The sequence below is a fragment of the Artemia sp. Qi Xiang Cuo genome, chromosome 5 (genome assembly GCF_049724085.1).
Source record: "Artemia sp. Qi Xiang Cuo chromosome 5, ASM4972408v1, whole genome shotgun sequence".
NCBI lineage: Eukaryota > Metazoa > Arthropoda > Branchiopoda > Anostraca > Artemiidae > Artemia > Artemia sp. Qi Xiang Cuo.
The window spans coordinates 69834811-69860643 of NC_142798.1; the positions used below are offsets into that span (position 1 = coordinate 69834811).

The 25833-nt window shown below is 36.3% G+C and overlaps 2 protein-coding genes across 2 annotated transcripts in view; one reads left to right on the top strand and one right to left on the bottom strand.

Moving 5' to 3' along the window:
* The window catches only part of LOC148952450 (coiled-coil domain-containing protein 93-like), a 253210-nt gene that overhangs the window by 137759 nt on the left and 89618 nt on the right, over positions 1 to 25833 (bottom strand). The gene's annotated exons all lie outside the window — the stretch shown is intronic.
* LOC148952454 (uncharacterized) overlaps positions 11889 to 25833 on the top strand; it is an 89066-nt gene continuing 75121 nt past the window's right edge. The window contains exons 1-2 of the mRNA XM_089089887.1: positions 11889 to 11987; positions 24793 to 24981. Coding sequence (XP_088946013.1) covers positions 11903 to 11987; positions 24793 to 24981 — 274 coding nt within the window. The 5' untranslated portion in view covers positions 11889 to 11902. The remainder of the gene's footprint in view (positions 11988 to 24792; positions 24982 to 25833) is intronic.

Sequence of the window (25833 nt, forward strand, 5' to 3'; positions counted from 1 at the left end):
TCACATTGTGAAATATCGTTGATTTTACGAAAATATCTTTTTAGTCTACGGTTAATCGTATTATTGACAAAAGGAATGGGGTATTCGTTGACAAAAAGAATATCTCTGATAAAATTTATTTCTGCTTTTATGTATGAATCGGGGCAAATGTTCAGGGCACGGTCAATAAGAGAAGTTACATCTGCTCTTTTAACTTGTGGGGGTGATTTAAATTAAAATGAAGATATCTATTGTTTTGTTTTGGTTTTCTATAGATAGTAAAATCCAAATTATTAGTATTACGGATAACTAGCACATCTAAAAATGGTAGTTTATTTTCAATTTCAATTTCTAGGGTAAACTGCAAATTTCTATCATAAGTATTAAGAGGATCTAGGAAACCCCGAAGTTCAATTTCCCTATAATTCCAAAGTGAAATTACGTCATCCATGTAACGACCCCAATAGACATGTATTAAAAAATAAGAATTTAATGCCCAATTTTCAAGGTTCTCGACATAAATATTAGCCAGCAGGCCCAATAGAGCTGCTCCCATTGGTAACCCATTTATTTGCTGATAAAAAGAACCACGAAACTGAAAATACATTGAAAACTAATTACAGATTTTAACAAGATTAAATAAAACTTCACAATCAATCCCTGTCGCTGAGTCTTCGATTAAGTGATAATTTTCTTCTATTTTGTTTTTTAATAATTGCTCAGAGGTAGCTTAATACGAATTAACACATTACTATTAATTGTTTAAAGAAATATATAAACCATGTTTCGAAAAGGAGAAACTGTATATACATGAAATGCATTGTTTTGTCCACCTCCCACAAGAACAAAAAGTAACAGATTCTCTACTATTTTAGTGACATGAAAGTTAGAGTAAAATGCCATTTGTGATCAGTAACACTCAAAACAAAATGAAAAAACCGTAAAGATAAGAAAGCAAGGACAAAGCAGCCAGTGAAAAATATAACAAAAGTATGCAAATATTTTAGTTGGGACCTCCTCTCGTCCGTCTTCAGTGCAGAATTTAATAATAAAAAATATACACAGGACAATATATAAAAAAAAAAAAAAATTAAAACAAACACTAAACTTAAAAGAAGTCTTTATCCTCATTTTCTCTTCTTTACAATTTTTTTTCTTTTCGTTTTCTCATGCTTAGCCAGTGTGGTCTCAGAAATTATTTGCCACAGCCGGTACTTGTGCATTACATCGTCTGCACTGTCGTTTTTTATCTTTTTAAAACTGGTTTATCTATGTACACCACAGTTTAATAATATATAATTATATATACTGTGATGCACACTCGAAGATAATCAGTTTAGGCTGGGTTAAATAAATTACTATGTAAGTATATCTTAATTAAATATTCAGTATATTGAGTTGGTTAGGTTTGAATAGGTTAGGTATTGAATATAAGAAGTGATAGGCTAGTAGGGATGATAAGACTATGGAGGAAAATCCTGAGTAGCCCAGAGTAAGGATAACAAAAGCAGCATATTTAGAAGCTCTGAGGATCCCTAAGAGTGATACGTGGCCATCTCAAATAAAGAAGATATTGGAAGTAGTCCCCGAAGCCGCGCCACGCCGAAATGACGGCGGCGAATGTGTGATTCAGTATCGGCGGCGACGGAAATTTTTTGGTGGCGCGCCGCCGATTTTAGACCGGCGGCCCGCCACGGTGCGCCAATTTTTATGATTGAAAATAGTAATAAAAATTCCACTTCACCAAGACCGGTCAACCTCGAATGTAGTATAGATTTTTAAATGGTTGGCTAAAAACATCGAGAACGATCTGACAAAACAGGAATTTGTTGGGCCCTGTGGAAAGTGTTCATGTTCATCGTCGATCAGACTCAGTAGAATTTTCATTTATAGTCACTAGACCCAAGGAAATCAGTATTATGATTGCGTTTTTGATGTTATTTCTCCTTTAAAATAGTGTGTTCAGTGATGTTCTGATTGACTGTGATTTGGGCTAATTTCTGAATGTATTTCAAAATTTGAACCCAAAACATCTGCTATTTGTCACATACGTGAGAAAAGTAAGTGAAAACAAACAAACAAATAAGATCATCAAAAACACACTGTATACAAATCAAATACCATGGAATAACCCTCTTATGGAATAACCTTTTCTTATCATGGAATAACCTTTTCTTATCAACACGGAATAACCCTCCGAAATTCTTTTTTGAAAGAAGTGGTCAAGTTATAACGTTTCAAGTCAAAGTTTAAGGCTACTTCAACTTCAGTGTGCCCTGCTAACTGTGCAAAAAAAATGTAATTCATTTCTATAGATATATTTCTATACTAGCTCTAGATAATCTACGAAGCGGGAAACTACCGCAAATCAGCAACGATAAATAAATCAAACCCAAAACGAACAAAAACAACAATAAATACCTGAGACAAACACAACACGACCAGAAATTAATATAAGTTGGGCTCAAAACCCATATGCTTTCCCAAGGCCAGAACATAATTTTCACTTTACTGAAAAAATATAAATGTTTTTACTTTTATAACTTTAATAAATCAAATAATATTAACATTTTGATTACTAAATATCAGTATATGTATATTAAACTGACAATGCATATTCATTTGTAGTTTTGTCAGTAAAGTACAAATTATGTTCTGGCCTTCGGAAGGCATAGGGGTTTTTAGCCAACTTATGTTAATTTCTGCTCGTTTTGAGTTTGACTCGGTTATTTATTGTAATTTCTGTTCGTCTTGGGTTTCATTTATTTATCGATGCTGATTTGTGGTACTTTCACGCTTGGTAGATTATTTGATCTTAATTTTGCTCATTTTTGGTTTAATGGAGTTCTTTACTTTTCTTTGAAAAACTTATTTTGTGGAAGAAGTTTTTTTAATTAATTTCTGTTCGTTTTATATTGACATAGTCTTTTCAGGGAAAAAGAAAATCATACTTTAAATCTTTTCGTTTTTTTAAGAATTTATAGTTTGGCCTGCTATTTGTATGCTGGAAAACAATTTTCAGCAAAATTTAACAACATAGATCCTTATAAAAATCTGGACACAAATAGTAGTGTTTAATTTAGTTTCATACCTCCTCTAGTTGACCTGAAATGGAAAACTTGATAACATTCGCAAAAAAATTTGTTTACTTTCTTTGATAGCTTGGATACACTTACGCTATTTTGATTTGGTCAAATTTTAAGAGCAGAAGAAGCCCCGAAAGTTTGAACATAATACCCTCAGTCGTTCTTGGGATATTGCTGAGATGCCTTATTGGGAATTAGCATAAACACAGTGCATTTTGAATTAATCTTAAGGCAACATTTACTTTTTAAACATAAAGGCAAATGGGAGGGTAAGCGTGGGAGGGGGATTAGATTCCCTCCAATCACTTTCGACTATTAAAAAGGACATCAGCCCTTTCTATTTTCAATCGAATGAGCCCTTTTCGAAGTTCTTACGACAACTCCTTCGATACGAAGTGCCCTGGTCTAAACAACAACAACAACAAAAAAGTGATAAATTATACCCACATCGATCTCTACTATAAAAATTTCAAGCCTTCCAATCACTTTCGATTATTAAAAAGGGCACTAGGCTTTTCGATTTCCAAACTAATGATCCCTTTTTGAGTTTCTACGACAACGCTTTCTACAAACACCGTATATGCCCCCGTAGCATGAATTGCAACCCTTACCCTAAGGGCTGTGAGGGTGGTTGTCATCCTCTAAGAACTAATTTCCAGAACTTTCAACTACGTTAAACAAAATGGCTATCTCAAAATTTTGATTGTATGTGTTTCGGGAAATGGTGGGCGTGGAAGGGGCGTTAGTTGCCTTTCAATCATTTTCGACTATTAAAAAGGGCACAAGTCACTCCAATCTCTAATTGAATGAGCCCTTTTCGAAGTTTCTACGACAACTTCTTCGATATGAAGTGCCCTGGTCTAAAGGCAAAAATAATAAATAATACATTGTGCCAACATCGTTCTTATATACCTCTAGGGCATAACTACAAAACCCTTGCCCTATGGGTTGTGGGGGAGTAACCTACTCAAAAAAAATATTTTCTCTCTTGAAATCAGTTACTCTGAACAAAATGGCTATCTTAAAATTTTGATTGGATGTGTTTGGGGAAACGGTGGGCGTGGAAGGGGTGTTAGCTGCCTTCCAATCACTTTCGACTATTAAAAAGGGCACTAGTTATTCCAATTTCCAATCGAATGAGCCCTTTTTGAAGTTTCTACGACAACTCCTTCGATACGAATTGCCCTGGTATGGAAAAAAAAAATAATACATTGTGCCAACATTGTTCTTTACTTAGACAGCTCGATTGCGCTGCCTATCCTGAATTGCCTAATGCTCTTTTACCTACCTCTCTTCATCCGAAAAATCATAAAGAAAAATGAACAGAATTTTAAAGTGAAAGGTAGAATTTTTGTTTCAAGAAAAATTTTTTCTTCTCCTTCCGATGAACCGATATACATGGCGAGCCCAAGATGACAGTATTTATTTTTAAGAAACAGATTAGCCGGGAGGACGGTTGAAACCCGGAGGTCGATATCGATAACCAAAAAAGAGAGAAAAAAAAACAAAAAAAAACGGCGGCGTATTAGTGACGCCGCCACCGATAGAAGCAGCGGCGGCGTCAGCGCGCTGGTGCAAGCTCGGCGGCGCGCCGCCGTTTTTTTAGGCGCGGCGTCGGGGTCTAATTGGAAGATTGTGGATTTTAAGAGCTATGGAATGGTGGGCTAGGGATTGGATTAAAGGAAGGAGCAGTTGCAAATAGGGTCAGGGAGAGGTTAAGGGACCAGGAGATCCAGGTGTGGCATGCGCGAGTGAATGAGACCCGATCACTGGAGTTATATGCAAAGGCTAAGGAGCAGTGGGGAGAAGAATTATATTTTAAGGCAGGGCTTCAAAAGAGGCATCAAAAGTTGATTATTTGTGTTAGGTCAGATGGGTTACCACTAGGTGAGAGAAAGAAGTATCTGGGAGGGGTTAGGCAAGCTCCTGGTCCTTACTTCTGTCCCATGTGCGGGAAAGAGGAAGAGTTGGTTCATTTTGTGGGGAAGTGTAGTGAATTACTAGATTTAAGAATAGAATTGTTTGGGGTTGAGGTTTGGGAGAGAGATGAGATAATACATTTATTAGCAAGGAAAGATGTGGGAGGTATAAAGCGATTCGGAAGGTTCCTGACGATGGGTATAGAACATAGAGAAAGGTTTATTATTTTTTTTTTTTTTGAAGATTAGGGATGAGGTTGATATTTCATTACCTTAGACTATAGTTTTGTGCCAATTTATGCTTGTATGAAAGTGTCTTTGTTTTTGTGACCACGGCCCTTTGGGGTTTTGTGTCAATATATTCTATTCTATTCTATAATGCATTCTGGGCTGCCTGCTTTCCATGATTCTCGACTGTAGTTTTCATAATTTTGTTACTAAAGTATTATATTTTCGCCATATTTTGTTATATTTCATTATGATTAACCTAACTTCACTTCTGGAATGTGGTCGGTATAATACACAAGTCCCATGCAGTCAAACAAACCTATATCATGATACACAAGTCATACTTTGACCAGCGTGTTTTCTATCACCAGGACTTAGGTTCATCCAATAGTTAGGAATCCGGAAAAAAAACTAGAACACGTAGTATATACCAACTGTAGAAAGCGTATCTATAAAACTTACTGGTTTCACAATTGAGGTTTCAGAAAAAAAATGCACTTTGCTAAGGTGTCCTTAAAATTTTCTATAACCAAGCAAAATTTCAAGTTTATGTTTTATATGTTCTGTGTTTATTTGTGTCCTTGAGAACTGACGGACCGTTCACTGACCGTTGAGAAATGTCCTTGAGAGACCGTTTAAGCATCCATCATTATTATTTGGCCTTGTCAAATTGACATCAAATCAATATGGATAAAACAAGAAATTCATTCTTATTGAAATTTTGTTGCATAGCCCCTTCTTTTTAATATATTCCTTACGAACATAAAAAGATCAAATCCATAACGATTTGAGCAAAACTCAACTAGCGCTTAGCTGTTTTTCTGCTTTTTAATAATACCATTTAAGCCTCCAAAACCGTGATTCCTAAGAGGGGGAGGGGGCAGGCCCCATCAGTGGGGCGCAGCAATATTTTAGTGAGTCATGGACAGGACGTTCAACATTCGACTGACTAAACTTTAGAGGCGTAATTTTGAAAATAAATAACAATTTCCATGTGAACTTCAAATGTCCTTAAAGAGCAAAAAAGATGCAGGATAGTAATGCCATGACTTGATTGAGTCTTGATTGAGAGTTCAGAGGAGACACTTCTCCTGTGATTCCTGTAATTTCGCAACCGAACCTGTGAACAAAAATGTAATTAATTAAAGTTTTTGATAAAACTTCTCTTGTGAATTATTTATAATTTGGAAACCTGCAATTTTGTAACCTAACCTTTGAATAAACCGTGAATAATTCCTCTCGTTGATAAGGCTCGTGAATACTTCGACTTAAGGTGACCCACTTATCTATTTAACTTTCTTAAAATAGTGAATATTTAATTTTCTTGGTAACTGAATAGTAATCATTGAACCATTTTACTAGTACTTTTCTCATTACTGTTAATTATTTTAAACCTATTGAGAAACAATTTCAAATTAGTGTTCGAATTTGTGAGTTTGAATAGCTCAAATGTTTGGAAAAAAGGAGCCTCCAAAACAACCTCCTCATAGGGATATGAGTAAGTCACCATTTCAACCATCTTCGAAAGCCCTTGCTAGAACCCCCCTAAAGCTGCGAATGTACCAGCGACCTCTCTGAAGAGTATTCATACCCTAAACATGGATACCACCCAATGTCCATCCCCCTCAACAACTGATACTGAAAAAGATGAAGAAAGCTTTAAGATAGTAAACTCGGCTAAGCGTAGAAGACAGAGAACAAAAAGTCCACCAGATTCAGCAATAATACATCAAACCGATACCACGAACAACTTTTCAAGGAATTCAGCTGATTTCCCGGTAATTATTCAACTATTTCCCCACTCTGATAATTGCATGTTTAACAACCGTGATCTACCTAAGTTGCGAATTTTCCTCTTCGAGACCATTTGTTGCAACTTTGAAATGAATATAAACAGATCAGGATCCCTAGATGTCCTTTTGAAGGAACCCACATCAGTGAAAAAGGTAATGGAGCTAAAAAGTGTTGAAAATGTTGTTGTCACAGCCCACCTGTGGTCCCCAAGCCCAATAAAAACAAAGATAGTGCTCTACAATATCCCTATATCATTTCTAAACTCGGACCTGATGGAAGCATTGATGAATGGAAAAGGTGAATGCATTCCGGTCTCTAGTGTTCATACCCTGGGTCGCGAAACCACTGAAACCTCAAATTTTAAAACTGTGTTGTTTGAGCTTCAAGGACAATTTAATATTGACAAAGTGTTCCTCTTTGGCCAACAAAAATCTTTCAAGCCTTACAAAGAAAAACCATTACAGTGTATTAAATGTCTAAAGCTTGGTCACTCAGATAAATACTGTAGAGAGGATTCCAACATTTGTAAGATTTGCCTTGGCAAGGACCATAATGAGTCAAACTGTCAATTTGACCCAATATGTACTAATTGTAAGGGCAAACACCAGTCCCTAGATGAAGAAAACTGTCCCAAATATAAACAAAGGGCAGATATACTAAAAATAGCAAAAGAGCAACAACTTCCAATCCCTTTTTTTAGGAATGCAAGTCCCAAGGACACCAAGGGTCCCCCGTCCCCCAACAGGCCCCCGGCAACCACCAGCCCCGGAACCACCACCAGGACCCAGGCAACCAGCATCCCCCAGGCCACCAAGAGTTCCCAATGCTTCCCCTAGTGTTGAAAGTTTTCAGAATAATCTCATCCGAGACAAAACTAATGCATGGTTCCCCTTGATAGCAAGTGCCCCCCAAAAAAACCTGAAGAACCCCTTTCGGAAAATCCTACGCAAGGAAAGACATCAAAACCGACAAAGCTACCTGGAATTACTCCCCACAGATTTCACACAGTTTCTCCAAATGCTTTGGAAGATGAATCAAACGTGTACTTTAAATTAGCCAGCTTTACAGTTACCTCTATGCTCATCTCCCAATGAGAGTTACCCAATCAGTTGAAATGCATTATTCTGAAGAATTTGGCAAAAACTCACTTTGGCGAGACCATAGTTTCCGAAGCAGAAATTCAAATTGAGAGTGTTTTAAGCCAACATAGGCTGATTGAGTCACAATCAGAACGCCTGACGACTATTTAATGTGTGACTTTTCGTTTTTAACTAATTTATCCCTTTCCAATAACATGGTTTTTAATTATCCCGATATAGATGATAATCAGCATGACAACCCTATAAGCAGCCCCCCTGGTACCTTAACAAATGCTAGTTGTAAATACCTTGATATATTCGACTTTTCTACCAATGTGAAGCCAAAACTAGTAAATAATAATTCCCTTAATGTTCTTTGTTTCAACATCAGAAGCATCCGGGATAAGTGGCTCAAGTTTAAAGATTTAATTTCAATTAATGGTGTCTGCCCTTTCGATGTAATAGGATTAACAGAGACATGGCTTTCCGATAATGATGACACTAGTGATTTTTTACTCCCTGGTTACTAAATAATCCATATGCCCAGGAGATTGACTAAGTGTACTGGTGGTATCTCACTTTACATCCGTTCAAATGTAAATTTTACCAGGCTATCAGAGTGCGAATCTATTTTCTCTACACAAATAAATCTCAGATGTATTTATTCAATAATTGTTAACATAGTTATCGGCCAAAATTCCTATATACTCTCCTTATTTTATAAACCTCCTCCATTTCCGACCTCATGTTTTTGTAATCTATTTGATGATTTTTCTAATTTTATTAATCTACCCCATAAAAAGGCAATAGTTCTTGGGGAATTTAATTGCAACCTACTCAATGTTGATAAAAATATTGAATCTGACACTGTTTTTTAATTGGTAACCGCGAGTGGTTTTCTACCCACAATTTTTTTCCCTAGTAGTGTCGATTCTGTGAGATCAACTTCAACATTAATTGACAACATTTTTTTATCCACTTCCCTGGGAAATTACCTGTCCTCAAATATAGTATTTTCGGATCTGTCAGACCATTTTCCTATTTACTTGTCTCTACCTTCGCAACCACTACCTCTACGGTCTAGAATTAATATCCCAACACCTACTCGAAACTACAGTTCTGCAAATATAAACCATTTCATCGATTGCCTAAGAACCACTGACTGGTCCGATGTCTTAAATTGTCACGAGGTAAATTCTGCCACAAATGGTTTTGCGCAAAGGCTAAGTGAGACTATCCATTCAAATTTTCCTATTCGTAAACCTAACCTGAAAAATATCCCTATTAGCCCCTGGATGTCACATAGCCTCATTGTCTCCTCATATCGTAAAAAAACTAATTATATAAGTTAGCCTGTAAGACCAGTAGTGATATTGACCTATCTAATTATAAACATTATAAAAACTTATACACTAAACTCATCCGTGAAGCGAAGAAAAATTATTATTATACAAAAATTCTCAATTGCAAAGTAAACCTGAACAAGATATGGTCCACCATTAATGATATACTTTCAAAAAATAGAAAATCAAAGTCTATACCTATTCGCCTTAAAGACACAAATGGTAGATTAATTGACCCTTTACATGCACCTGATGCATTTAATAATTATTTTTTGAATGTTCCTCATACTGACTCCCGCTCCTCCTCACAGGCTGTATTCCCTTGCTTCAATTTTAGATCCATGTTTTTTTGCCCAACTGATAGCAATGAGGTACTTCAAATCATCGGTTCTCTCCCTAATAGTTTTACTCCTGACTGTCTTGGATTAAGTAATAAGCTCCTGAAGACCATATCTCCTTTTGTCTACGAGCCCATCAAGCATATTGCCAACCTATCTTTAACCCACGGAGTTTTCCCTGATTTACTAAAGTCAGCCATTGTTATTCCAGTTCTTAAAAAGGGCGATCCAACTGAGATAGGTAATTATCGTCCAATCTCAATTCTTCCTGTTATATCCAAAGTGCTCGAGAGAATCATCTTCAGACGTCTGTCTCCCTTTCTGTTTGACAGTCAGCATTCCGTATCCTTGATTTCTCCTCACCAATATGGCTTTAGGCTGAAATTCTCAACTTCTCATGCTCTAATTGACGCCACACAGTTCATACGCTCACAACTCGACCTTAAAAAAACTGTATTGGGCTTATTTTTAGATTTTTCTAAGGCCTTTGACATGGTCGATCATAGTATTTTAATAATTAAATTAAATAGTTACGGTATTCGTGGTGTTCCCCTCTCTTGGTTTGATTCTTATCTATCTGGAAGGGTACAGAGTGTGAGCCTGGGTGGAGTATCCTCTCAGCCCTTACCTGTTCGGAGGGGTGTCCCACAAGGCTCCGTTCTGGGCCCTATTTTATTTCTCCTGTATATCAATGATCTTGTTATAGACCTGGGCCCTTCAGTGTATCCTGTATTATTTGCTGATGACAGCAACTTCTTCATCACTGGCACCAATCTACCATTGGCAGTAACCTCTGCCCAAGTCCTTCTGAACAGAGGCCAGGCGTGGTGCCTTAAGAATAACATGACCATTAATAGCAAAAAAAGTCAAATAGTGTTATTCAGAACCCCCTACAACAAAGACGTTATTCAACCTGCTCTTGGTCTCAGGTACTCCTCCGACATCATCCCACAAGTGGAGGTTGCCAAGTTTCTTGGTGTATTTATTGACTCATGCTTGTCATTCTCTAATCATATTTCTTACATAACAGCAATAATTTTGAGACAAGTAGCTATGATTAACCGTGTGAATTATTTTCTTCCTCCTGACATCCTAGTTACCCTCTATTATTCCTTTATTTTTCCTTACCTTTCTTATTGCGGATCAGTTTGGGGAAATACAAAACGGTCCTTCATTAAAAAACTCAAATTTGCCCAAAACCGCGCCATTAAAGCAGTTTTTCGGCTTCCCCGTCTATATCCAACTCGTGATTTGTATTCAGATTTTGGCATAGCTCCACTTGATCAAATCATACAAAAACTAAATTTATCGCTTGCTTACTCTGCTTTCCACAATAATCTTCCACCTCAACTCCTAACCTATTATAATATTAATAATTTGGAAGCCCATTGTCTCCGTTCATCCAATAGAGCCTTTAAAATTCCTAAATGCGTTTCTAGTGCTGCCCAGCAATCTCCCATTTACAAATCTATTATTCAATGGAACAAAATTCCCTCCAGTGTTGAACTAGCCACAAGTTTCTGCAAGTTGTATAAAAATGTAACAAAACTTGATGGTATAATTTAATATTTCCATTTTTAACAAATTTGCTCTAATTAGCCATGTTTTATTCTTCGTTTTTTTTTTTCTCTTTCAGTGTTACTTTTATTTTTTTTTCTCTTGGTCCTTAACAAGTTATCTTCTAGGATCTTTATTGTTATTAATGTTTGTGTTATGTTTTTATTCGAATAAATTGAATTGAATTGAATTGAATGACGTTATACATTGTAGATAAGATCTTGTATTCGGATATTATAATACGCATACAATTTTAAATAGCAAAATCAAAATATCACGAGGGGAGGCATCAGGATTTAATAAATGCCTAGGTCGGCCATGGCCCTAAATCGGTTGGGAACCACTGCACTCTAAGATATGACACACCCAACTTCATACATTACCTACAAAATATCTGAAATAATACACTAAACCGAAAAAATTCAGAATTACTACTAAAGCTTATCTATCATAATTTGTTGGCTAATGAGGCTTCCCATCGACTTTATTTTGCTAAGGTTTCCTTGAACTTTCTAAGTCCAAATATACTTTTAGTTAGAGCTAAAATCCATAAGGAAAATGAGATCGAGTTTTTAAAAGATGCCCTTAGTATTAAATAGCGATATTCATGGACTAAATGATGATAACCATTGTGACGTGATATCCATTCTTGGGACTGTATCAGGTAATCAAATTTCCGTTAAAATCAGACCCTGAATATTACGGCCCAAAAAATCATTTTTGACATTAAAGATGAAATATTTTAAGGGTACTTTTTCTTTAGAAATGATATTTTTTTCAACTATTGCCACATGAAGTTAAACTATAACATAACAAGAACATATCAAAGACATAACAAGAACGTAACACAGACATAACAAGAACAAAACAAAGAACATAACATAACAAGCAGGAATTAAGGGGAGTGGCGCCCTTCTCACATTTAAGCGACATTGCTATGGTCTCCTTGAATTTTCGAAGTCCAAGTATAGTTTCAGTTGGAACTAAAATTTTTAACAATAATGGAATTGATTTTTTAAAGATGCATTCATTAAATAGCGATATTTATGGCTTAAACTTGACTTTATGAAAGTTAAACTTGAAGATAAACAGTGGGGATTAAGGGGAATGGCGTCCCCCTCACATTTAAGAAACCTTACTAGGGTATCTTGAACTTTCAAAGCACAAATATACTTCAAGATATTAACCAAAATCCATAAAAAAATGAAGTCGAGTTTTAAAAGATGCACTCATGAAATAGAAATGACACTAAAAGAGACCTAAATTAAACAAAAACAAATTCCGGTACTTGTATGATAAACCCCCTACCGCTTAAGTTGTTCATTCATTGCCGCATGATAGAACCGGTTTTTTTTTTTTTTTTTTTTTTTATTCGTTAGTTTCTTTCAGCTTATCGTGAGACAAGACAAAGAGAAATGACACAATAGATGGAAAATATTTACTTTTGGGTATATATTTGCACATTAGGGGGGAGTGGGTAAATTATTTGGACAGTGTGAAGCTAAAAAAACAATTTGGTATTGCATTCTGTATCGTAATGTTCAATTTATATCCTTTTATTTTATTTGGTGGTACTTGTGCATTATACGATATCCACGAAAGAAGTCAAGTTTGGTTAATGATAATGAAATAAAATAAGATGAATATATAATAGTTTAGAAACAAATTTGGGCTATATATTTTAACATTAGTTGGGGTGGGAGGTAAAGCATAGAATATACTAAATACGTAACCTAACCTAGGTACCTTTTCCCCCTCTAAACCCCCCAAAAAACAACCATTTAAATATTGTAAACTCAATCAGAAACCACGCTATGTAATCATTTATCTCTTATAAATACCCGTTTGACGGGTTTCGTGTCTAGTTTCCTTGTACAGTTTATAGCGCTGGTTTAGATATAATGCACCAGTACCAACAATTCTTACTACATAGTATGCAGAATAATTGTTTTTGAAAGAGATTAAAGCTTTTTTATACGCTCCAAAACACCTTAAGCAATTTGGCCGGCTATAGTCAGTCAAATACGATGAAGAATAATCGCATATCGACATGTCGTAGGAGATACGTTTTTTCTCGCAACGGTATTATAGAGGTTATTTTCGAAGCAATCACATCGTTTGAATTTTCTATATTATCTTGTAATCGTCTTTGCGAGGCCCTTATCGACCATATTTCTAATGACCGTCTCCTAAATTAGATGCTAAAAAGTTCATCCTTGTAACCATGAGAACTGAAAAAATTGAGCTGATAATCTTTAGTTCTACTGCATTTAATTGGGTCTTGATAAGCCCTTTTGGGCGAAATGTATTGCAAGAACGTAGATCGTAGCTGTCAGCAAGATCGTAGATCGTAGCTGTCAGCAAGGTTTGCTCAAATTCCACCATGCCATCCACTATTTACAAACCGATAAGTATAAATTTTGAAACCATTACCCTCCCCCCTCCCAGATATTTTAGACCAGGTGCATGCCTCAGAAATGCACAGTTTTGAGCTTATCTCTCAATTTTCAAAAATAGAGCTGATATTCAAAATACACTTCTGGTAGACGCACAGGCATCACGAATTCACAAGCAAAACCTTCATCCTCCCTGAAATAGACCGAATTGGCCCTAATGTATCTACTAACCAATTAAACTGTTCAAAATTTTTATCTCCTTCTAATATCCTTTCCGATGCCCATCTTAATCGGCTATGTAATGATCATCTTCTAATACTAATGCTAAGCTAAAATCCATTCTTAACATAGGCAGCGCAACAGCACTGCGTTGCCTCAGTAAAGAGCGGTATGGGTTCACTGTATTTTTTTCCCCAAGGCACTTCGAATAGAGGGAGTAGAAACTTCAGAAGGAGCTCATTCCACTGGAAATTGAAGTAATAGTGCACTTTTTAAGAGTGTAAAGGGATTGGAGGGCAACCAGCCCCTCCCACGCCCATTAAATCCTCGATCATAATTTTCATATAGCCATTTGTTCAGCACAGTTGAAAAGTCAAGAAACCGTGTCTTTGGGGATGTCAGCCCACCAGCCCGCCCAAAAGCCCTCGGGGTAAGGGCTGCAAGTTATGCAATTCGCCCATTGTTTACATACAGTATTTGTTATTGGGAAAGAGGGCATGTTTGCCCTTTAGTGCTAAAAAAGAATAAGGGCATTCAGGTGAAGCCTTCAGATAATCTTAGGGGAAGTGCTGAGCTAAATCAAAACACATTATGTACAGACAGGTTGTCAAAAGGGCGTGATCCAGGAAAGAGTATCATGTTTGAACTTTCATGGAGTTATGAGGGAAATGATCAATTGATCAAAAATGAAATAAGTTGCACGCTTCTGCTACTGCTGCTGCTACTACTACCACTACTACTGCTGTTACAACAAATACCGCTTCTATAGCGACTACTACGCATGCTGAAGATAGGGAGGTGATAATCCAAGGAAATGTTAAGGGGAAATTTGAACTAAATCAAAACACACTATGTGCATACAGATTATCAAAAGGGCGTATCAGCAATGTCTCAGTAACCGTTTACTGTGTCCAACTGATACTTCCAGGGCATGACAAGGGGGATTTTCAACTGACACAAATGCAATATGTGCATCCGACTACTGAAAATTAGAAAATAAATAATAAAAAAATGACAAAGAACATAAACGCTATACAAAGAAAGACAAATAAAAACTAAGGAACTCCCTTCTGCTTAACTACAGTTTTTTTCTTATTTTATATATTTCATATTAGAAGACAACTCGGACATACGATACACAATAGTATACAACAGTATACAACCCTGTATTATGGTTTGTGCTTATAATATTGGACTCGTTTCAAAAGCAAAAACTTTAATTAATTATATTTCGGCTTCTATTTTTTTGGTATAGCGCTTATGTTTCTTATCATAGGCAGCGCGATAGCGCTGCCTAAGTAAAGAACGATGTTGAAGCAATGTATTATTATTTTTTGTTTCTTTTAGACCAGGGCACTTCGTATCAAAGGAGTTGTCATAGAAACTTCGAAAAGGGCTCATTCGATTGGAAGGCAACTAACATCCCGTCCACGCCCACCATTTCCCCAAACACAACAAGTTAAAGTTTTGAGATAGCCATTTTGTTCAACGTAGTTGAAAGATCTGGAAATTATGTCTTTGAGGAGGACACTCCCCCCAGAGCCCTCAAAGCAAGGATATTAAGTTATGCCCTGTGGGCATATAAGGTTTTTATTGAAAACGTTGTCATAGGAACTTGAAAAAAGGCTCATTCAATTGGAAATTCAAAGGGCTAGTGCCCTTTTTAACAGTCGAAAGTGATAGGAGGGCAACAAACCCCCCCTCTCACACCCACCATTTCCCGAAACACATCCAATCAAAATTAGGAGATAGACATTTTGTTCAACGTAGTTGATTTCCAGATAGAAATTATGTTTTTGAGGAGGATACCCCCCCCCAGAGCCCTCAGGGCAAGGGTTGTAAGTAATGCCCTGGTGGTATCTAAGGTTTTTATAGAAAACTTTGCCGTAGAAACTTCGAAAAGGGCTCATTCCATTGGAAATTGAAATGGCCAGTGCCCTTTTTAATAGTCGAAACTGATTAGAGGGCAACTAGTCCCCCTCTCACGCCCAACATTTCTACAAAAATACCCAATCAAATTTTGATCTATCTATCATGTTCAACGTACTTGTAAGTTCTGGAAATTATGTCTTTGATGATGACAACCACCCCCCCCCCCCCCACACACTCGTCAGGGCAAGTGGTGTAAATTATGCCCTGGGGGTATATAATATTTTTTATAGAAAGCGTTGTCGTAGAAACTTCAAAAAGGGCTCATTCGATCGAAAATTCAAAGGGCTAGAGGCCTTTTTAATAGTCAAAAGTTATAGGAGGGCAACTAACCCCCCTCTCACGCCTACCATTTCCCCAAACACATCCAATCAAAATTTTGAGATAGAATTTTGTTCAACGTAGTTGAAAGGTCCAGAAATTAAATCTTTGAGGATGACATCCCCCCCCCAACAGCCCTCAGGGCAAGGGCTGTAAGTTACGCCCTGATGGCATATAAGGTTTTTATAGAAAGTGTTGTCGTAAAAATTTCATAAAGAGCTCAATCGATTGGCAATTGAAAGGGCTAGTGCCGTTTTTAATAGTCGAAAGTAATTGGAGGGAGACTAACACCCCTCTCAACCCCACCATGTCGCCGAACACGTTCAAGCAAAATTTTTAGATTGCCATTTCGTTCAACATAACTGAAAGGTCTGGAAATTAGGTCTTTGAGGATGACAGACCCCCCATACTCCTGAGAGCCCCTGGAAATTCAAAGGGCTAGTGCCCTTTTTAATAGTAAAAAGTGATTGGAGGGCAACTAACCCTCCTCTCACATCCACCATTTTCCCAAACACATCCAACCAAAATTATGAGATAGACATTTTGGTCAATGTAGTTGATTTCCAGATAGAAATTATGTTTTTGAGAAGGACACTCCTCACACAGCCCCCAGGGTAAGGGTTATAAGTTATGCCCCGGGGACTTATAAGTTTTTTTTATAGAAAGTGTTGTCGTAGAAACTTCAAAAAAGACTCATTCGATTGGAAAGTCGAAAGTGATTGGAGGGCAACTAACCTCCCTCTCACGCCTATCCTTTCCCCAAACACATCCAATAAAAATTTTGAGATAGACATTTTTTTCAACGTGGTTGAAAGGAAATTATGTCCTTTAGGTTGACACCCCCCCCCCCCCCAACGCCATCAGGGCAAGGGCTGTAAATTATGTTCTGGGGTCATATAAGGTTTTTATAGAAAGCGTTGTCGTAAAAACTTCAAAAAGGAATTTTAAATTGAAAGGGCTAGTGCCCTTTTTAATAGTCGAAAGTGATTGGAGAGCAACTAACCCCCCTCGAACGCCCACCATTTCCCCAAACATATCAAATCAAAATTTTGAGATAGCCATATTGTTGAACATGGCTGAAAGTTCTGGAAATTATGTCTTTGAGGATGACAAACCCTCAAACCCTTTTTGTGTTGTAATTTATGCCCTGGGGGCATATAAGTTTTTTTTTATAAAAACCGTTGTCGTAGAAACTTCAAAAAAGGCTCATTCAATTGAAAATTGAAAGGGCTAGTGCTCTTTTTAATAGTCATAAGTGATTGTAAGGCAACTAACCACCCTCTCAGGCCCACCATTTCTCCAAACACATCCAATCGAAATTTTTAGATTGCCATCTTGTTCAACGTAGTTGAAAGTTCTGGAAATTAGGTCTTTGAGGATTGGTTCTAGGCGTTTACCCACCCCCAAAAATTCCCCCTTAAAATACTCCCCGGAAAATACCCCCCAGTAGAAAATAGCCCCGGAAAATAGGCCCCCCCCCCCTCGTGGAAAATAAGACTTTCCAACTTTAAGAATTTTATTTAAGTTTTTTTTTGTAGGGAGAAGGAATTTTCGTACTTTGGTAATATGCGCCACTTACTCAAGTTTACGCTGTGTAAAATTCGAGAACACGCCAGTTTTTTTCGTTAGTTTCTTCATTACTTTAGAAATAAATTTGGGCTATAGATTTGCATATTAGGGGGGGGAGGTAAAGTATAGCGGGTCTGCATGCAAAATGTAATTGGTACAATTATTCTGCATATTAGATAGATAGACAGAGAAGTGTATTTTAAATATGAATATGAGGCCATTAACATAGTAAAATAACATAAATGAAAGGCAAAAATAACATAAACTTTGATCAGATATCATCATAAAACACTTAAATGAAACACTACAGTAACATAATAATAGTACTTAATACTTGGAAAAATGTTCACTGAAAAGAAAAAAAAAACACTTAACACTTGGAAAAAACACTTAAGTGAAACATAACACTTACTTTATACTGGTATATTTTTTTTCTGTAAGGCCGTGTATTTGGCTTTCAAATACACTCTTTTTATTTTTAATTAATTAAAAATGAACAGAAATTAATTAAAAAAAACTTTTTCCACAAAATAAGTATAAAAAAAAGTAAAGAACTCCATTAAACCAAAAATGAACAAAAATAGAATCAAATAATTTACCAAGCATATAAATACCACAAATCAGTATCAATAAATAAATGAAACCCAAAAACAAACAGAAATTAAAATAAATAATTGAGTCAAACTCAAAACGAGCAGAAATTAATATGAGTAGGGTTCTAAACCCCAATCTTTCTAAAAGCCAGAATATAATTTGTACTAAAAAAAAGTTCTGTTAAATGGTCTCACTTTTATAACTTTAAGAAATCAAAAAATAATTAAAATTTTAAGGAATAAATATCAGCATATGTATATTAAACTGACAATGTAAATTTTTTTCAGTAAATTCATTTGATTTTTTTCAATCGTTTTTTTTCAACTTATATATTTGAAATAAGCAAAAAAATTCAAATCTTTTGATGCATCTATCGGTAACAGAATTCCTTTTTTCAGAGTTTCGGTTACTATTGGGCCGGGTCGCTCCTTACTTACAGTTCGTTACCACGAATTATTTGATCTTCCTTCTACGTATGTGTTAATTTGTTTAATCTAGTTTTCGTTTCATTTTTTTTTCCTTTCCTTTCTCTTCTGTTGATTAATTAAAACCACATTTCCAGAAAATGGGTTTTTCAAAGGAAAGTAAAGAACTTCATTGAACAAAAAATGGGTAAAAATAAAATCAAATAGTCTACCAAGCGTGAAACTACCACAAATCTGCATCGATAAATAAATGAAACCCATAACGAACAGAAATTACAATAAATAACCGATTCAAACTCAAACGAGCAGAAATTAACATAAGTTGGGCTCAAAAACCCTATGCCTTCCCAAGGCCAGAACATAATTTGCACTTTACTAAAAAAAGTACAAATGGTTTTAGTTTTATAACTTTAATAAATCAAATAATATTAACATTTTGATTACAAAATATCAGTATATGTATATTAAACTGACAATGGACATTCATTTGTATTTTTTTCAGTAAAGTGCAAATTATGTTCTGACCTTAAATTATGTTCTGAACATAATACCCTCAGTCGTTCTTGGGATACTGCTGAGATGCCTTATTGTTATTTAGAATTAACACAGTGCATTTTGATTTAATCTTAAGGAAACATTTAGTTTTTAGACATATTGGGAAAATATGAGGGTGGGCGTGGGAGGGGGTTTAGCTGCCCTCCAATCCCTTTCGACTATTAAAAAGGGTATCCGCACTTTCTATTTTCAATCGAATGAGCCCTTTTCGAAGTTCCTACGACAACTTCTTCGATACGAAGTGCTCTGGTCTAAACAACAATAACAACAAAACCAAAAATAATACATTATACCAACATCGATCTTTACTATAAAAATTTCAATCCTTCCAATCACTTTCGACAATTAAAAAGGGCACTAGGCCTTTCAATTTTCAATCGAATGAGCCCTTTTTGTGTTTCTACGACAACACTTTCTAAAAACACCTTATATGCCCCAAGGCATAAATTACAACCCTTACCCTAAGGTCTGTTAGGGTGGTTGTCATCCTCTAAGACCTAATTTCCAGAACTTTCAATTACGTTGAACAAAATGGCTATCTTAAGATTTTGATTGGATGTGTTTGGAAAAATGGTGGGCGTGAGAGGGGCGCTAGTTACTCTCCAATCGCTTTCAACTATTAAAAAAGACACTAACCCTTTCAATTTCCAATCAAATGAGCCCTTTTGAAGTTTCTACGACAACGCTTTCGATAAAAACCTTATATGCCCCCAGGGCACAACTTACAATCCTTGCCCTGAGGTTTGGAGGGGGGGGTTGTCATTCTTAAAGACCAAATTTACAGAACTTTCTACTACGTTGAACAAAATGGCTATCTGAAAATTTTGATTGGATGTGTTTGGGGGAATCGTGGGGGTGAGAGGGGGGTTAGTTACAGTCCAATCACTTTCGACTATTAAAAAGGGCATTATCCATCTCAATTTCCAATTGATTGAGCCCTTTTTGAAGTTTTAAGACAACTCTATCTATAAAAACCTTGTAAACCCCCAGGGAATAACTTAAAACCTTTACCCTAGGGGCTCTGGGGGGTTTGTCATCCTTAAATACATAATTTCCACAATTTTCAACTACGTTGAACAAAATGGCTATCTATAAACTTAGATTGAATGTTCTTGGGGAAATAGTGGGCGTGAGAGGGGGGTTAATTACTCTCCACTCACTTTCGACTATTAAAAAGGGCAATTTCAATTTCAAATCTAATGAGCCCTTTTTGAAATTTCTACAACAACTTTCTATATAAACTTTAAATGCCCCCAGGGTATAACTTACAACCCTTGCACTGAGGGCTCTGAGGGGGTTATCATCCTAAAAGACCTAATTCCCAGAACTTTCAACTACGTTGAACAAAATAGATACCTCAAAATTTTGATTGGATGTGTTTGGAAAATTGGTGTGCGTGAGAGGGGTTAGTTGCCCTTCAATCACTTTCGACTATAAAAAAGGCACTAGCCCTTTGAATTTCCAATTGAATGAGCCCTTTTTGAAGTTTCTATAACAACGCTTCCTATAAAAACCTTATATATCCTTAGGGCTTAACTTACAACCTTCTTCCTGAGGGTTGTGAGGGGGGAGGGGTTGTTATCCTTAAAGGCATGATTTCGAAAATTTTCAATTAAGGTGAACAAAATATCTATCTAAAATTTTGATTAGATGTGTTTGGGGAAAAGCTAGGCGTGAGAGGGGGGTTAGTTGCCCTCAAATCACTTTCGACTATTAAACAGGGCACTAGCCCTTTGAATTTCCAATCGAATCAGCCCTTTTTCAAGTTTTTACGACAAAGCTTTCAATAAAAACCTTATATGCCCCCAGGGCATAACTTACAACCCTGGCCCTAAAGACTGTGGGGGGAGTGTCCTGCTCAAAGAAATAATTACCTGAACTTTAAACTGCGTGGAACAAAATGGCTATCTCAAAATTTTGATTGGATGCGTTTGGGCAAATGGTGGGGTTAGAAGGGGTTAGTTGCCTTCCAATTACTTTCGACTATTAAAAAGAGCACTAGCCATTTCAATTTCCAATCGAATGAGTCCTTTTTGAAGTTTCTACGTCAACGCCTTCTATAAGAAAACTTTTATGCCCCCAGGGTCTAACTTACAACCCTTGCCCTGAGGGCTGTGGGGGAGGGGAAAAAGGATGTGTTTGGGGAAAAGGTGGGCGTGAGAGAGGTGTTAGTTGCCCTCCAATCACTATCGACTTTTAAAAAACGCATTAGTTCTTTGAATCTCCAATCGAATGAACCTTTTTTGAAGTTTTTACGACAACGCTTTCTATAAAAACCTTATATGCCCCCAGGGCAGAACTTACAACTTTTGCCCAGAGGGCTGTGGGGAAGTGTTCTCCTCAAAAACATAATTTCTATCTAGAAATCAACTATGCTGAACAAAGTGGGAATCTCAAAATGTTGATTGGCTGTGTTTTGGGAAATGCTGGGCGTGGAAGGGGTGTTAAATGCCTTCCAATCTCTTTCGACTATTAAATAGGGCACAAGCCACTCCAATTTCCAATTGAATGAGCCCTTTCCGAAGTTTTTACGACAACCTCTTCAATATGAAGTGCCCTGGTCTAAAGGAAAAAATAATAAATAATACATTGTGCCGACATCGTTTTTATATACCCCCAGGGCATAACTTAAAACCCTTGCCCTGACAATTGTGGGAGAGTGTCCTCCTTAAAAACATATTTTCTATCTGGAAATCAACTACGCTGAACAAAATTGTTATTTCAAAATTTTGATTGGATGTGTTTGGTGAAATGGTGGGCGTGGAAGGGGTGTTAGATGCCTTCCGATCACTTTCGACTATTAAAAAGGGAACAAGCAACTCCAACTTCCAATCGAATGAACCCTTTCCGAAGTTTGTACGGCAACTCCTTCCATACGAAGTGCCCTGGTTTAAAACCAAGAAAAGAATAATAATACATTGTGTCAACATCATTCTTTACTTAGGCAGCGCTATTGCACTGCCTATGATAATGGCTTATGGATGCAAAACCTTTGTATTCTGACTTTTTTTATTACTTGTATATTTTTTTGGCGTTTTTCAAAGTTCGCTGTCTTACGAAGAAAATTTGAATATTTTTCATTTCATTTTATTTAAGACCTTGTACTTTTTTTAAGTTTTACTTTTCTAGTTCATATTATTTCAAATAAGTTCTTTTATCATAGGCAGCGCAATAGCGGTGCCTATGATAAAAGTACGATGTTGGCACAATGTATTTTTTTTGGGGGGGGGGGGGGTTGACCAGGGCACTTCGTATTGAAGGAGTTCGCGTAGAATCTTCAAAAAGGGCTTATTCGATTGAAAATTGGAATGGCTAGTGCCCATTTTAATAGTCGTAAGTGTTTGGAAGGCAACTAACACCCCTTCCACGCCCACCATTTCCCTAAACACATCGAATCAAAATTTTGAGAAAGCTATTTTGTTCAAATTAGTTGATTTCCAGATAAAAATTATGTTTTTTCATGAGGACACTCCCCCCACAGCCCTCAAGGCAAGGGTTGTAAGTTATGCCCTGGGGGCATATCATGTTTTTATAGAAAGCTTTGTCGTAATAACTTCAAAAAGGACTCATTTGATTGGAAATTCAAAGGGCTGGTGCCCTTTTTAATAGTCGAAAGTGATTGGAGGGCAACTAACCCCCCTCTCACGCCGACCTTTTCCCCAAACACATCCAATCAAAATTTTGAGATAGCAATTTTGTTCAACGTAGTTGAAAGTTCTGAAAATTAGGTCTTTGAGGATGACAACCCCCACAGCCCTAAGAACAAGGGTTGTAAGTTATGCCCTGGGGGCACATGATATTTTTACAGAAAGCGTTGTCATAGAAACTTAAAAAAGGGCTCATTCGATTGGAAATTGAAGTGGCTAATGCCCTTTTTAATAGTCGAAAGTGATTGGAAGGCAACTAACACCCCTTCCATGCCCATCATGTCCCCCAACTTACCCAAACGAAATTCTTAGATAGCCATTTCGTTCAACGTAGTTGAAAGTTCTGGAAATTACATCTTTGAGACGGGCACTCCCCTCACAGTCTTCAGGGCAAGGTTTATAAGTTATTCCCTGGGGCATATAAGGTTTCTATTGAAAGCGTTGTCGTAGAAACTTGAAAAAGGGCTGATTCGATTAGAAATTCAAAGCGCTAGTGCCCTTTTTAATAGTCAAGTGATTGGCGGGCAACTGACCCCGCTCTCATCACCACCTTTTCCCCAAACACATCCAATCAAGATTTTTATATAGCCATTTTGTTGAACGTAGTTGAAGGCTCTGGGAATTATGTCTTTGAGTATGACAATCTCCCCATAGCCCTCAGGGCAAGGGTTGTGAGCTCTGGGGCGTACAAAATTCTTATAGAGAGCGATGTTGTAGAAACTTCAGGAAGGGCTCATTTGATTGGAAATTGAAAGGGCTAGAGTCCTTTTTTATAGTCGAAAGTGTTTGAAGGGTAGCTAACCCCCCTCTCACGCCCACCATTTCCTCAAACACATCCAATCAAAATTTTGAGATATCGATTTTGTTCAACGTTGTTGAAAATTTTGGAAATTAGGTCATTGAGGATTATAAACCCCCTTAGAGCCCTTAGGGCAAGGGTTGTAAGTTATGCCCTGGGGTCATACAAAATTTTTATAGAAAATTTTGCGTAGAAACTTCAAAAATGACTCATTTGATTAGAAATTGAAAGAGCTAGTGCCCTTTTTAAAAGTCAAAAGTGAATGGAGAGCAATTCACCCATCATTTCCCCAAAAACATTCAATCAGAGTTTAGAGATGTGTGGCTTATGGATGCGAAGCCTTTGTATTCTGACTTTTATCATTACTTGTAGAAAGAATTTTTTGTGTTTTTCGAAGTTTGCTGTCTTACGAAGAAAATTTGAATATTTTTCATTTCATTTTATTTAAGACCATGTATTTTTTTTAAGTTTTACTTTTCTAGTTCATATTATTTCAAATAAGTTCTTTTATTTACTTTAAAGCCCACCCTTGGTTTGATAATCTTGAAGATGAACTTATCACCTTTTCCCACTGAAGTCTTGAAATGCACTTCTGTGGCATCCTATATTTACAGCTTAGGATCGCCGTACAGCAGCACCAATGCTGTGTTTAAATCGTTTCGTGACGAACTAATGTAGGAATAAGTCTTGAAAACCACCATAAACACCACGCTGCTTCCTTGTATTGGCGATCTAGTTGTTACTTCATTTGTCTATATTTGTATGTCTTTCATTTGTTTATTCCCCATTTATTTAAGTTTTACTCATTTATATTAATACATCTCTCATTTATTTTATTTATATTTTTTTATTCTTACTAAGGTAGTAACATCCTGTCGTTTTTATTTGGAAATAAATCCACTTATTCATTCATAATATTTATGAATTATTATATTATTTTTATTTTATTTATCATTATATTTATTACTATTTTTATTATTATTTTGCTAATTATTATATGTTATTAAAATTTCAGGTTTCGCTGGGATCATCTCATCTTCTGCTGCATTGGGCATCTTACTTAAGAAGAAGCAAAAATGTGGAAGAGATGTTTTGCTCTACGCTAGTATTCTATTAAATATGGCACGTTCGTTGGTCAGTATATTCATATACCAAGGTTCCATGTTTATTAGCCCTAATATAATGTGGATATTAGAATTGATTGGTAAGTTTTAATCAAAAGTGTGAGTTCAAAGCCAGCCTTTACCTTTCTACAAAACAACTTCAGTCAGACTCAAAATAAGAAGCTGCTGTGAATATTTTTCAGAAGTTTTGTTTTAACTATGGAAATAAACCTCTTTTTCTATTACAGTTCTTGAATCAGCTTCAAATGGCAATGTTTTTTTTGTTTTTACAGTTTCCTTTTTATTCCGAAGCAGTTTTTCTATTTTCGGTTGCTAGAGCTTGTTTTTGTACTAGGTTGCGTCTGATGCTGCGGCTACACCATGCCGGTGGAAAAGGTTTTAAAATTTAGTTAGCAGATAAAAATATTATGTTAAAAATTAGTAGAGAAAAAAACTGGCTGAAGAAAACAAACTTTATTAAAAATTAGTTAGCAGGAAAAAATATTCTGTTTTTCTAAAAATCAAATGTTCTAAAAATCACAACTCATTTTTTGTTTTCGGTTGCTAGAGCTTGTTTTTTAATAGGTTGCGTTTGACGCTGCGACTATACAATACCGAAGATAAAAGGTTTAAAATTTAGCTAGCAGATAAAAAATATTATGAGAAAAAAGAAAAAAGCTTAAGAGAAAAAAACTGGCTGAAGAAAACAAACTTTATTAAAAATTAGATAGCGAAAAAAAAATCTGCTTTTCTGAAAATCAAATGTTCTAAAAATCCAAACTCATTTTTTTTTATTTTCGGTTGCTACACGTTGTTCTTTACTAGGTTGCGTCTGACACCGCAACCATACCATATTTTCTCATTTTTAAAAAGAAATTTTACACTTGTGTGTATTATGCATTTGTGTTTCCAGATCCAATTGACTAAATTTTCAGAAATCGCGCATATACGCA